General features: G+C 38.9%; 2 protein-coding genes across 13 annotated transcripts in view; one reads left to right on the top strand and one right to left on the bottom strand.

Annotated features, from left to right (window-relative positions):
* Positions 1-4,094, top strand: part of rap1gapb (RAP1 GTPase activating protein b) — a 108,867-nt gene extending 104,773 nt beyond the window's left edge. For 10 of the 11 annotated variants that reach the window (XM_005917919.3, XM_014332281.2, XM_005917912.3 and 7 more), the window contains 4 exons: positions 144-234; positions 633-742; positions 1,424-1,469; positions 1,598-4,094. In XM_005917919.3, the coding sequence (XP_005917981.1) occupies positions 144-234; positions 633-742; positions 1,424-1,432 (210 nt within the window). In that variant the 3' untranslated portion in view covers positions 1,433-1,469; positions 1,598-4,094. The remainder of the gene's footprint in view (positions 1-143; positions 235-632; positions 743-1,423; positions 1,470-1,597) is intronic. The other variant, XM_005917913.3, reaches the window with a different exon arrangement.
* padi2 (peptidyl arginine deiminase, type II) lies at positions 3,152-13,568 on the bottom strand. Of its 2 annotated transcripts, none has more exons than XM_005917926.3 (16): positions 13,351-13,568; positions 10,076-10,247; positions 9,596-9,665; positions 9,305-9,366; positions 9,005-9,122; positions 8,325-8,477; positions 7,973-8,163; positions 7,660-7,763; positions 7,292-7,403; positions 6,880-6,987; positions 6,562-6,713; positions 6,304-6,451; positions 6,068-6,161; positions 5,876-5,955; positions 4,628-4,765; positions 3,152-4,516 (listed from the first exon to the last, which is right to left on the bottom strand). In XM_005917926.3, exons 1-16 carry the CDS (start codon positions 13,515-13,517, stop codon positions 4,283-4,285), a joined length of 2,103 nt encoding a protein of 700 aa, XP_005917988.1. In that variant the 5' UTR covers positions 13,518-13,568; the 3' UTR covers positions 3,152-4,282. The 2 variants fall into 2 exon arrangements, with proteins under 2 accessions (XP_005917988.1, XP_005917989.1); XM_005917927.3 differs by lacking the exon at positions 13,351-13,568 and adding an exon at positions 12,452-12,696.
* Positions 13,569-13,680: the final 112 nt, after the last annotated feature.

Here is a 13,680-nt window from a genome sequence, read left to right as displayed (position 1 = left end):
TTCTAGCTATTTCTTTCAGATAGACTGTCTGCATTTACAAAGAGACAAAAACAAATGCACAACTGAATAAAACTTTAGTTTTGATTATGCTGCCTTCATCTTATTGTAAGTTATATATCAAACTTACTTTACTCTTCTTCCAGGAAAGTGTGTCGTGTGTTACACCAGTCAAAAAAGATTCATTTGTGTACAGCTCTGGGGTGGAGGACAGTACCAGCCAAGGAAATCTTCCAGGTGAGCTTGGGAGCTCATATTACTGTCTCAGTAATATCCTGAAGTTGTGGTTACCAAAAGGTCAACTGTTTCACATGTCAAGAGTATCTGGGGGAAATATATATATAGGGCAGTTGCAAAAATAACACTCTGTGTTTCCTAAGAAATTAATATTAAAGCACCCTTGAGTGATGGAGTTCAGCTTCCCCATATGGAGCTTACCAACAACAACAGCAGTAGGCATGATTTGTACAATTTAGCGAACTCTTCCTAAATGACTCACATTTACTCTGAAAATGTATCTGTTTCCCACATGAAACATACCCCACATTGGGGTTTTTGTATTTATAACAGCTGGCAGCATTATATGCTTGAGTTTATTAACCATGACAGCAACACATCTGTCCCCTTCCTTCCAGCAGCTTCACGTCTCCAGCAACAACCGGACGCAGCGAGGACATTAGAACCAAAAGGGACAGACAGCCGGTCAAAGATGGAGCGCACTCAGCAGGAGCACAAATTCTCATCGGTAAGACAAAGTGCTTGGTGCAAGTCATCAAATAACACCGCAATGCTTTCAGAAATTGGTAGAATGATTTAATAAGCGACTTGAGTAAAAGGACCAATATTCCTGCTGGTCATATGAAATTGTTCTGGGAAATTATATTCGCCTGTTTTTGTTCTACTAGTTTCTGATGCTGTACAGAGTACAGTAATACATCTACAGGCGTGAGGGTACGGTGGTTTTAGGTCCACATTCACTTAACATCTGAAAGCATGTTAACTGAATGCATGCTTAAACTAACACTCAAAAGTCTATAACACAGATGTCATTTGTTCTGAAATGATCTAGTAATCAGCCCAAACAGATGACAAACCAGAGAATCACTAAACCCACCATCTTCTCAGAAGAATGGGTGTCTATACAGACTTTGAGCTCCATGCATGTTTAGTTGGATGTATGTATGTTGAGATATTTGACATAATAAGTTGAACTTAGTTTTGCAAGAGGAAAGTTAATTTGTGCAATTAACTTAAGTGTTCATCTTAATTAAGGTGTATTGTTCCTTTTAAATCAAATAAATATAACATGTAAACATAAAGACACTATGCACTAGCATGGCTGAAAACAGAAAGGTGAATCAATGCAAACCAATAAATATTTGCATATTGACTGCACCATGATTTCTCATTCCTTATCTGTATGCAGAACTGTTAGCCACTCTGTCGCCCCGTCATTGACATCCATTTTTCAGGTAGGTTATAATGTTGGTACAGCCTAAGGGATAAATTCCCACATTCCTCCATTCCTTTATCACTTCATTTACCTGATCCTTCTTTCTGCCCATTTATGTATTTCTCCTTTTCTCCCCTTTTGTCTAAGCATTCCAATAAGGAGCATCTTTGTCTAAAAGAAGCAAGCCAAGGGCATGTCAACTCCATCAATGCAGAAAAGGAGCAGTTAGAAGTCAGATCAAGCAACTGACAGATCATACTTTTTATGTTTGACTTGGATCTGCTGCGTGACATGACAGACACCCAGACACCTACCTACCACCATCTCCATGCGAAAACCTCCGTTTTGTTCAGTACAAAGGAAAAGGACCTCTGCACTCATGCAGCATCTCTCAGCTGGCAATGCACAGTACATGTGCCCGCCTTCTCATTCTTCAGGCCAGTAAGCTCCGAAACCTAATTCTTACTGTAAAAACTCAAAGATCGGGATTCAAATAGAGATTTAATCTTGTCACTGAAAGAGTGGTTAAAGAAATCCACACAGCCGGTGTTTGTTCAGCCTGTAAAGAGTTGAACTACAGAAGAAAGCTTTGTTTTTTAATGTCAAACTCACATCCCACTGTGATATTGGTTTGACTTTGATGTATCAGGTGTATGTGGCTGCATCTAAGGCCGCATTTTGTGTTTAAATGTTGATGTATTCTTTTCCGAGTATTCTTCAGTAGATATTTGTTGTGTTTTACAACTTCAGCAAGAGTATGTCATGTTTTAATCAAGGGTACTTTCATGATGCTGTTGCTGGTGGATGTAAAAACTATTATTCACCTTTCTCATTTTTAATTGATGGGTTACATATAAAAGACAAAAACTGTGCCACAGTGAAAACGAGACCTATTTTAAGAGAAACGTTGACCCTATTGGTTTAGTTTAAGACAAAAGCAGAGCTACTGTAGTGCCCAAACCAGCGACACGCATCATCAAATTTGCAAACTTAAAGCAGTTCTTTGAACTTTTCAAAGATCTTTTTCACACCCCATTTGTTGATGTCTGTGTACAGGTGTGTATACAGCAGTAATGTGTACGGTGTAAATCTGCTTGTCAAAATCCTCTCCTCTGTAAACTGGTGCCATGCTTGACATAAAGGTGTTGTCCTTGTGATTTGTGTTTTACCGAAAAACCAGCCGACATCTCCAGATGCAGTGCACACTGCTAATAGAGAGCCAAATGTCAAAGTTTCCTACTTTGTATGTAAAGTGTAATATATGTATGTGACTTAAACACTACATTTTCAGAGATACTTCTGAACGTTGACCTTTTTGAAAAACCCGATTTGTTGCTGAAAGTAAATTACACTGTGACTCGTCTTGAAGTTGCCTTTATGACTGTCATGTGAGCTGCTTTAAAGAAGGGTTATTTTTAAAGGCACTGTGCTGCTGCCTGATTGCTTGAATGTAAAATGAGGCAGAGATGGATTCATTTGTACATATTTGCTCACAATAGTTGTGCTGTTGATTCCTGACGACAGTAAACTTGAGCCTGAAGCAGCTCAGCTTACATGAGCAGAGAAGCTTTGTTTTTTTGTTTTTTAAGTTAGTTGTGAAGGGAAAAGCTCATATAGGGATGATTTATTTCAGTGACATGACTGAAGCAGACCTTTGTCTTTTGTGAATTAACGACAGCATTTATAGTTAAAGAGACAAAGTTTAAAACACTGGACCAAATGTACTGTTTAATGTACTCATCAAGTTGTTTATAGCATAAATCACTCTCAATACAACACATGCACAGAAAAACATAGACAAATGTAACAGTAACACATGTCAGTTACAGCCTTTCAGAATCATTTAAGGAAGATGTATTCAAATCATTTTTCCTCCTGAATCCTTGAGTAGATAAAGCCTGCCCTCGTGTGGCTCTGAGTTATTATAGCACATCACTATGTGGTACCATCATCTATCTGTGCTTGCACTGTATGCTAACCACAACACTGGAAACCAGTCTTCTCTGTGCTTGATTCAAATGATTGTATTGATTCTTGTCAGTTTGCTTAAGCCCTTGTTTAAAAGAAACGTTTGTACATATAGCTTTTTTTTTGTAAAATAAGCTAACTAAAAAGTTTAATAAAGATGAAAATGCATAAAGTGAATAAAGTTTCATTTCTGCAATAAAAAAAAAATCATGTTTGCCATTTAAGTATTTCTGTGTGAGAATGAAGCACATTCAATATAAAATGATTGATAAGAAACTGAAAGGCATTCCTCATTCATGAAGGCAGAGATGATTCTCTGTAAGGCTTTAAGGAAGCTGTTTTCCAAGTTATCTAATACACCAACCTAACCACCACCATCTGCTCCTTTTAAAGTTAAATCCCCCAAATTTTTATGAAATCCATTCCCAGACTGGATACCAAATACATGTTTTAACATTCTGTAAGTACATCTTTGTATATATGTAGATTTGTTAGTATCATCATTTAGTTAGTCCACCATTGCATCACTGTTAACCGATTCCATTTCGAGGCACATGAAACATAGCATGCATGCCTTACTTACCCTGTTTACAGTGTGTCAGAGCTACATTAAGATACTGTTAATGCAATGTAGTCTGTTCCCACAGCTGTTTTCATCATTCTCTGCATGACATTAGAAAACAGTTGCATTTATCACCAACCACCTTTCTAATTTCTTATTTTGTAAAGCAACATTTGCTGGTCTTTAGTATTCATTACAAAATGATGACAATGAAGTGTTTGCTATGGCAATACAATGATTTTCATGATGGGCGTCACCAAATCAACTAGGGCTGAACTCTTTCTATGTCATATCTATATTATTTACATCTCCAGGTTCCACCACTTGAACTCAAAGGGCTCCCTGCGGACATTGGACCCACAGTGGACCTCTCCCAACAGCTGGTGGTAGGATGAATAGTCGTCAATGAACGTGCAGTTGAGGCCCAGGCCTTGCATTAGAGAGCACATCTCAGCCTCGAGTGCACATCGTCCATTCACTTTGGGGCCAAAGGGCTTTGGGATACCAAGGTTTTTCCCCAAAACAATCATGTTCACCTGGAAACAAATATAGCAAATATAGTTCTTCTGTCAGCCCAAAGATTTATTTACATCTTTTTTCAACTAGCAGGAGCTTTGATGCCTAATAAAATATAATGTAAAATTTACCATGTCGGGGTAGTAAGCTACTGCTCTATACTCCTTTTCATCCTCCACTAGTTTGAAGAGGATTGGCAGATCAATGATGTCTTCATCGTCTAGGCCTAGTTCCCTCTTCAACACATCCCGGTTCCAGTCGATGCAGCTCTGGAAATAAAATAATGATAATATATGCCTCTAAAATTATTCTCATTTTGCTTGTTAAATTACTGTGCTCAAAATATAAAACATTTTACCATAGTGGTTCATATGGTAGTTTTGGTTTACGTACCACCAAAATCTACCCAAATACAAATGTACCCAATAGTATGTGAATATCAGCCCTAATATGCAGGTTAAGATCATTTAGCCACATTAACTGCAAACATTTCTCTAAAAGAAAAATCGTGCATACATCCATGCATGTGTCTTTGATGAAGCACTTGTCGCTAAACACGGGGTCACACTACACAGCTCAGTGACTTTAGGGTGGCTTGGTCATAGGAGGCTATTTTTACACTAAGTCAGTTTGACAAATGTCTGGCCAGTGTTGTCCCGGAGTGCAAATATCTATGAGAAGGAACAGCATGTGTAGAAGTATGCTACATAGGTTCATAGGCTGTAGAGTACTGATGCACACAGTAAAAATTAAACTTAGGAATTAAAGGACAAACGGCTTCTGAGAAAAACACAAAAACTTTTTGTTTGGACCTTTAAAAGTTGTAATGACAAAGAGTAACTCGAGCAATGCCAAATGCATGCTAGGGTGGGGTAGAGTACAATGCAATTGGACTCTAAAGCAGCTGAAATATCTTAAATGATGAATCCTTCTTTACTAATGCTGCCTGAAACCAACAGTAAAGCTTGTTGGAAAGATAATAATGTTGTGGGGCTGGTGGCCATGAATTACTGCTGATAAAAAAAATTCCTAATGTACAGCATCCTGGCATTCCCCATTCCAATACCTTTGGCATGAATTGAAATGCTGACTGCGTGCCAGCCGCTCTCACTCAAAAACAGTTGTGCTTTCACTAATGCCATTGTGGGTGAATGGGAGCAAATCCTGCAACGAGGTTCTAAAATCCAGTGAAAAGCCTTCCTAGAGAGTAGAGGCTGTCATAGCACCATATTAATGCTCGTTGCCAGAATGTGATATTCAGCAGTTAGATGTGTTATCTTTGTTTACATACTTGTGTCTTCGTGCCTGAACTAGCATACCATATTCTTTTCTGGTCTTCTTTCTTTTCATCTTCTTTCTATTTCTACAATCTCACTCACCTGTACATAGTTATTTTCAGCTTGGAGTTTTTCATCCTTAAGGATTTCATCCAGTGTTATTTGTTCTGCATTTGTCAACCCTGTTTGGGAACATCAGAGTGAGTGATAAGGCTTGGTGCCATGATGAATTTGTGCATTGCTAAGATGCCCTTGCATATATTCTACAGACGTTGCAGATAAACACTGGCCTACCATCAAACAACGTGGCTTGTCCGTGTCCACTGCTCTGTAGGCCTCTGAATAGTTTGTAACCTGCGTCTGGGCTGGACAACAGCAGTCGGAAGCCCTGTGAACAGACAAACAAGAGACAAAGATAACAGTGAAGCTCTCATATCCTAAAACCTTATATAATTCCACAATGTACAAAGCAGCAAGTCACTATCAAGCAGATGCAGCACCAGATTCACTTCAGTAGAAAATTTAGTTACCTTTCTGTCAGGTGCAGGAACGAAAGTCATGAATTCATCCACGTGGCCAACAAGGAGCCAGTCAGAGAACAAGGCAATGGGCTCCTGAACCTTCTGAGCCCACAAAAAGTCTTGAACTACTTTGGTCATATTTCGTCCTTTAGTTGCCCTATAAGAAATAAAAAGGTTTCACTTTGCAAAAGTCATCTGTAACATTTCTGCTCTTGGTACATTTGCTTATAAGTCAAGAATTGATCTTTGAATTTTTTAGAAACTCACGTAGGGAAGGCAACCCCAATGATGATTCTACCCAGGGGGTATTTTTTTCCATTTACTGTGACAGGAGGACTGACCTCCAGATTGCCAAACGAATCTAAACTGCTCACATGTTCATCTAGGGCCACCCTTGTCACATAGCCAAAGTCGGGACCCTAGACAAAGTAAATAATTGTTTGTGTTTTTTTTATAAATCAGCGCAAGTAATGTAATTTTCTGCTTTGAGCCTATAATTTGATTAACAAAACCAATGTGAATAATATACAATCAAAGCTTTTAATGACATCAACAGTAAAAACTTATTATAAGCTTTTCTCCTACAAGCAGCTCATCATATGGAAAGTTTGCTAGCTCGCCATCTCTCGGGGAATCCAGAACAACAGGAAAACGATGATGAGGTGAATCGATGTAACCAAATTCCAGTTCATCCTGAAAATTAGAAAATATATGTTATATTTATGCTGTCCTCTTGGCTTGGTTGATTAGAGAATTTTTTTTCTTCGTGTGAATGAATAGATATGTACGTGTTTGCAAATGTTTGTGGTTTTCCGTTTTGCAGTGTGGTTGTTGTGAAACCAGTTTCTATTGTGTAATCTTTCAAAGAAACACTTTTCGTGGTTTTCGTGTTAATGTTCGTCTTATTTACTGTTCCTGTTTACTTGGAGTTATAAAACCACAATGTTACCATCATTAAAACTCATAACCCTTCCTTGTTTAAAAAAAAATGGCTTACCTGCATCCAGCGGTCACCTCTGTTTACATATTCATGACAAATGTTCAGCTTGTACCCACTCTTCGCAACAAGGTTCCTCATTCCTTTCAGGAACTGGTAGTTATCAGATGTGCTAACAAAGAAACCGTCAAGCAGTTTTTAGATTGTGCCACAACATAAGTAACATATTTTAATTTATTTTAGTGAGAGCTTTAAAAACAATTAAAAAATTAAATTGTAAAACAACGAATGTCTGTGAAAGCAGTATTTACAGTATTTACACAGACAAACAGGTTTGGCTTTTTTGGAAAGAAGGCAAGCTAAGGGGAATGTGTGACAGCAACAACAGCTGTCACCATCATGCTCATTATTCATGAGTCTACACTAACCTGCAGACAAACACCTCTACAGGTCGAAGCGTGTTGGGTGTCATGATCCATGGTGCGACTTTAAACACAACTTTGTCAGTAAAAATCGGCGTCTCAGGGAGACCCTGTTGAAACATGCGAGAGGCTGTTGAGTACTGCCGGTTATACTCCATTCTATGTTTGTAATGCAACATTAAAAAATGGATTCAAAAACTTCATGTTAACTGGAGTCACAAAATGTATCCGCTACAGTTATGCTGTAGTTAAGGGTGTAAAGAAAGAAGGTGATTAAATAAAGCAGTGTTACACTGTAACGCTATACTCTGGAACTTACATCAGAGATTGGTTCTAATAGACTGAGGTTGATGGTGACGAGTCCATTGAAGTCTTTGTCAGGAAACCTCAGGCCCTCCACATAAAAGTTCATCTCTGCCACGCCTCCAAGGTAAGGCACTTCCTTGGACAGCACATCACTGCTCAGCACCAGTGGATAGTCTTTCACAAAGAGATTGTAAAGTTTCTGCGCTGAAGTAAGAATGACAGAAAACAGGTTAAATACTTAGGTGGTTAACTTAGAAACAAAAAGAAAAAAAGAAGGTGTTCAAAACATGCTTTTACAGATCAGGTGACATGCACATCAGATCAAATGTTCCGGGGCTTTTCTTTATACCCACTTCTTTACTCACATAGGCCACTATTTGACACTTCGGTGGATCGGTTTCTGAAGACTCGAACACTCTCTGCATCTCCCTGAGAGATGTGCATGGTGAGTTTGTAGCCCTCTGGGAGTTTACCCGGGCCTTTGGTCCGCAGCACCATGACAGACATGTCCTTTAGATCTGTACATCCATAAAAATTATTAATGCCGTTGGCACCATAGAATTTTTTCCCATCTCAGGTGTTGTGCCTGGTATCTGCTGTAGTCACTGACTTACAGTAGGGGCTTTGATCCCGCGCTATAGTGCAATTTGGTACCTTCCATATCTGTACTAGTTATTCCTTCAGTGCTAAAGAGACTTTTTTTTAACTGCTCCACATGCTGCAGACGTCAGTCAGCATGTGGTAGTGTTTCTGGTAACTGTACACCTTTACACATAACGCCTGACCAGCATATACTATCAAATTTCAGCTCTACTGGATTTTATCTCTACCCTTGTGAGTCTTTGTCTCTCACAAGACAATTCTTTATCAGACTGATTTACCATATCACCATTTGAATCTGCTTAGTACAGACAATAAGAATGGCTTTTCTAATGCTAGGGAAAGTTAAAAAAAAAAACAACAAAAAAAACTTGTGGTACAGAAAACAAATGAAAAAATAGAGTATTTATTGGTGAAAACTGAAACTGCACTGAAAGTGGTTTACCAGACACTTTATAAATGCTTTTGTCCTCGCTGTCTGGTGTCTTCTTGTAGGTCTTTTCTGAGTCACAGTTGACCAAAAGGATGGCCCCATGCCCATTAGGACCCCATTTCCAAGAACCCTAAAATATTTTCAAAAAAATGAAAATGTGAATTTTGTGACTTAAAGACTTCAGCAAAATCTTCTGAAAATAACTGCAAACTGAATAAGCATGTTTGCATCTTGCCTTTACTGACATACAATGGAAATGTGATATTGTGTTGAAGTAGTTCTGTCATGTAAAGCTGAAACATTTTAGATCACCTTTTTAGGGTTGTTTTTCTCCACGATGCCATCTCTATCAGCATCGACATCCAGTGAGAGCTCTGCATAACAGAAAGCTTGTTGATCACACACACCGCTTTTCCAGATACAGGCTCAGATCGCAGTACAGCTATTGTTTTGTTTTTTTTCATATCACAATCATCATGATATGAAACTCTGGTGAATCGTACATCATGTTTGGATTGTAATGAGCAATAAAATGTACTATTTTACAGACAAAACAACAAGTTCTTAGTAAAATGCATGTTGCGTCATTATAATTTAACTTACCAACAGCTGTCAGATGCACAACTGCTCTCCCTAAGACCTCTTTATTCGCCCCATAGTACTGGACCGACAGCTTTTAAAATAAAAGACATAAGCTGATGATGTGCAGAAATTTAACAGGTATTGATTTTATATTGTTTGATTGTGAGTTGTCCATTGTAAAGCAAATAGGAGTGAGCCCTGGTAATTGCAACAGCTACAATTCAATCATTAACTAAAGTATAAATCCTGACAGGAGTTCGGTTTGACAGTATTTTTACCCACAGGTGCAGGAAAACTGAGCAAAAAAATGACTTAATCTGACTAACAGTAAATCTTTTTTGACAGTTAACATGAACTTGAATCATGCTCTTGATAGAGGAAATGCTGAAATCAAGAAATGTGACATACTGACTTGTGACATCAGCAATGTCATGCAATTACACAGTTTCCTTTGGGATTAATAGAGTATTCTGATTCAGATTTAATTTTGTGCTACTATACCTTGCTATCATTTTCATGTTGACTGGCATGGTCCCTGCTGATGAGCAGGACTGAGTTTTCAGTGAGAGGGATGGGAGAGAGGTGGGATGTGTCCCGAGGAGTGGGGCTGATGCTGTACTGAACATTGGCAGTGCCTTTCACGGAGAAGAACTTGGAGGTGGGAGGGGCACTCCTGAGAACCAGAAAAAAAAAAGCACAATTTGATGACAGGTGTTTTATACAACACAAACATATTGTATTAAACATGAGGTCCACTTCAAAAAGCGCATATTTTTCTCCATGTACATATGAGGAAGTGCTCTGACGTACACAGACAAGCCACAAGCTTTAGTCACAGTGATATCGGTCTGCTTAGAAACTGACCTGATAAACTGAACAAGTCATATTCTTGTCATTTCTGTAGCTGTTCGTGCTTTTTACACTAATTTTTCTTGAGGCACTAGGAACATGATAATCTTGTATCATACTAGGTTGCAGAGGGTTTTTTTTTAACCCATGTGTCATCTGTTTGTTTAACAATAGGCGCCATTGAAACAACTGAAAGAGTTGGTCTGGCAAAGCTGAGACCACAACGTAGACAACTTGACGTGGCACAAATGCTGATGTCTTTACAGCAAAGACTTCTTGAAGGTGACATTTACTGAATGGTTTAATAATGCTCTATAATACGATGATGGTTGTAGTAGACATAATTTATTGACTTTGCACTACATAAACTGGCAGCTAGAATATGTCAGAATTCTATTGTTTAACCTGAAGGATGATATTTGTGTGCAGTTCCTGGTGGTGGCAAATCTAATAGTCTTTTGTTTGTGGAAAGAATTAACAGTGTTTCATTGTTGCTGTTAACAGGAGAGACTTTGTTTTCCAAAGAAATGTATGGTGTACATTCTGCCAAATGCCAGCCTACATAACAGACAGACAAGGGATTACTGACTCGGCAGAGTGGGAGACTGGAATATGGACGGGACCACCTGGGCCTCAAAGGGGTTTTAGAATATCCAAAAACACTTTCTATCGAGAATTATTTTGATTTTAACACTAACTTCTTTTCATTCTATCAGTCCCTATGTAGAGAACACTGACAGAGATACTGGAGACTGTGATTCCAACGTGCGATTTAAATGTTAATCACCAAGACAGCTCTTGTTTTGTGTACAAATGAATAATGAACTTCAGATGAGTTTTCTAATTCTTGAAATAATGTTTTTGACCAATCATGGCTAACCAACAGTACTACTCTTTTAATGGAGAAGAGAAAGTCTTTTGGCTGTTTGATCACAACCATCACAACCACACTGCCAATAAAAGGTAATGAATAATAACACATGCATTTGATTTATATTATCAATATTGTTTGTAAAAAGGATCTGGGTGGACCACACCTGGATGTGGAAAACAGCTTGCTCTCTGGCCACCCAGCTTTAAAATAAAATCATGACCTCTTTTGGCCAGCAGTCCCTGACTTAATGATGTTAGTAAAATAGGACTAATAATTTAAAGTATAACATACATTATATGGACCACACAGTATTGTGCCGAGCCTCTTAAACTTTGAATGCAGGCATTTTAGTCCCATTGCCACAGGTGTATAAAATCAAGGATCTAGCAATGCAATCCGCCTTTACCAACATTTGTTAAATAATGGGTCGTAGAAGAGCACTGGTACTATAATAGCATGTAAATTCTCTGTAAAATCTCTTCCCTTTTAGATAATCCAGGAGCAGCTGCACCGTTGCAAATTGGACGGTTCAGTTACTACAGAAACTTGGCCACGACGCTACCAAACAGGGCCGCAGGGTGCGAAGACCTATATTACCTGGAAGTCTTCAACGCTCTGCTGACTCAGTAACTACTTCCAAACCTCCTCTGGTATTAACATCAGTACAAAAACTATGTGCCGGGAGCTTAATGGGGGCACATGCCCGAGCAGCTTCTGCAGGTGTAATGTTTAAGTGTCCCAATACTTAGGAACACTTCTGCCCCAACATAGTGTATACTGCTACTATTCAAAAACACAACCGATAGTATGCCAAGGGTATCATAAAATTGAATCAACATTTCACTAAATATTTTAGCAAATAATTAACTTCTCGAACACAGAATACTGCACGGATGTTCTGTTAAATTAAAAAAAAAAAAAAAACACAACGCCAAACCAACGCTTGTGAAGCGTGCGTATTTTTAATGACAGTGAAAATACAATCTGCACACAGGATACATAAACATATGGACAATCGGCTACGATATTTGATAGAACATTAATATTACCACAAAGCAACGCGTTTGCTTATCAACCCCTAAGCAAGACATTTCACATAACTCAGGTGAGCTTTTTGGCGAAGAATGTATTATAGCGGTTTGAGCAAGACCTACCTGTTCAGGTTGACGTTTAGCTCCGAGCCAACTACGTATAGTACCGTCGTAGTTTTGCCGTAATCTATTCTGAGCGTGCGGGGATGGATCATGACTGTCGTCTTCTCGCACTGTTAGACAGAGACTGACCACAAACGTCCAGCGATTGCTGCGACAGTACAGAGAAGTGAAAGCGCAAACTTCTAAACTGTTTCAGACCAGCGCGACAACTCATCATAAAAGCTGCAGGTAGGTTGCTAGGCTTAGGCTTTGTGCGGTGATTGGTCAGTCAAATTCCACTCCGCCCCCTCCAGTGGCCACTTATCCTATGGCAGTTCTTTATTCTTATCTATTGATCTTGCTCTGTGCACATTTCAACTATTAATAATTGAATAGACTGATTTTATATAGTTAACTACTTTTCCTGAGAATTCAAAGCGCTTTATACAGCTTGCCTCATTCACCCATTCATTAAAAGCACTTTTATCCATGCTTTTTCTACATAAGAGGTTTCTCTACATTCACACGCATTCACACTCCGACGGATACATCGGACCAACTTGGGATTAATATCTTGCACATGATATTTAGCATGCACACTGGAGAAGCCAAGGATCGACCCACCAACTTTCCGATTAGTAGTAGATGACCTCATAAGCTATAGCCAACCCAGTACGAACAGATGACTTGTATTTTTTTCTGTATTTACTTTAGGTTTTTACAGACACATTGTGACAACTGACACCAACCAGCGCACCCACTGCACCATAGAGCCGCACCCTTCGAGATCTCTCAGCAGTATGCACTGAATAGTCACTTGAAAGTTTTCTACGTGATGTTCTCGCCACTGTTACCAACATTATAACGTGCATATAGAGCTGAGTATGTGTGTTTAGAGTCATGTTGGTGTTTCACCTTACCTGTTCAGCTTTGCTGTCAAAGAGGTTCCAACAACGTAGAGAAGTTGCTGCGTTTTTTGTGTGTCTAGACGACATGTAAGTTGACTACCCGTGGTAACTTTTCTTGTCTTATTTAAGAAAGTAGGTATATGTGGAGGGACATTGGTTTGGTAAACGTCTTGAAACATGGTTGACGGCTGTTTGCCTCCTGTGAAGAGTAGGTGTGTGCAGATGTACTCGTATCTGAAAAGCCTAAGTACAAACTTTACTGACCAATTGAGTATAGCTGAAATATTTTTAACAGTACCTTCTGATGAACCGTGGCTTTGAAAGACTGATCTCAGCTCTACC

The sequence above is a fragment of the Haplochromis burtoni genome, unplaced genomic scaffold, assembly GCF_018398535.1.
Source record: "Haplochromis burtoni strain Fernald_Lab_line unplaced genomic scaffold, NCSU_Asbu1 Contig_26, whole genome shotgun sequence".
NCBI classification, from domain to species: Eukaryota; Metazoa; Chordata; class Actinopteri; order Cichliformes; family Cichlidae; genus Haplochromis; species Haplochromis burtoni.
This window is presented reverse-complemented; position numbering and strand designations above follow the sequence as displayed.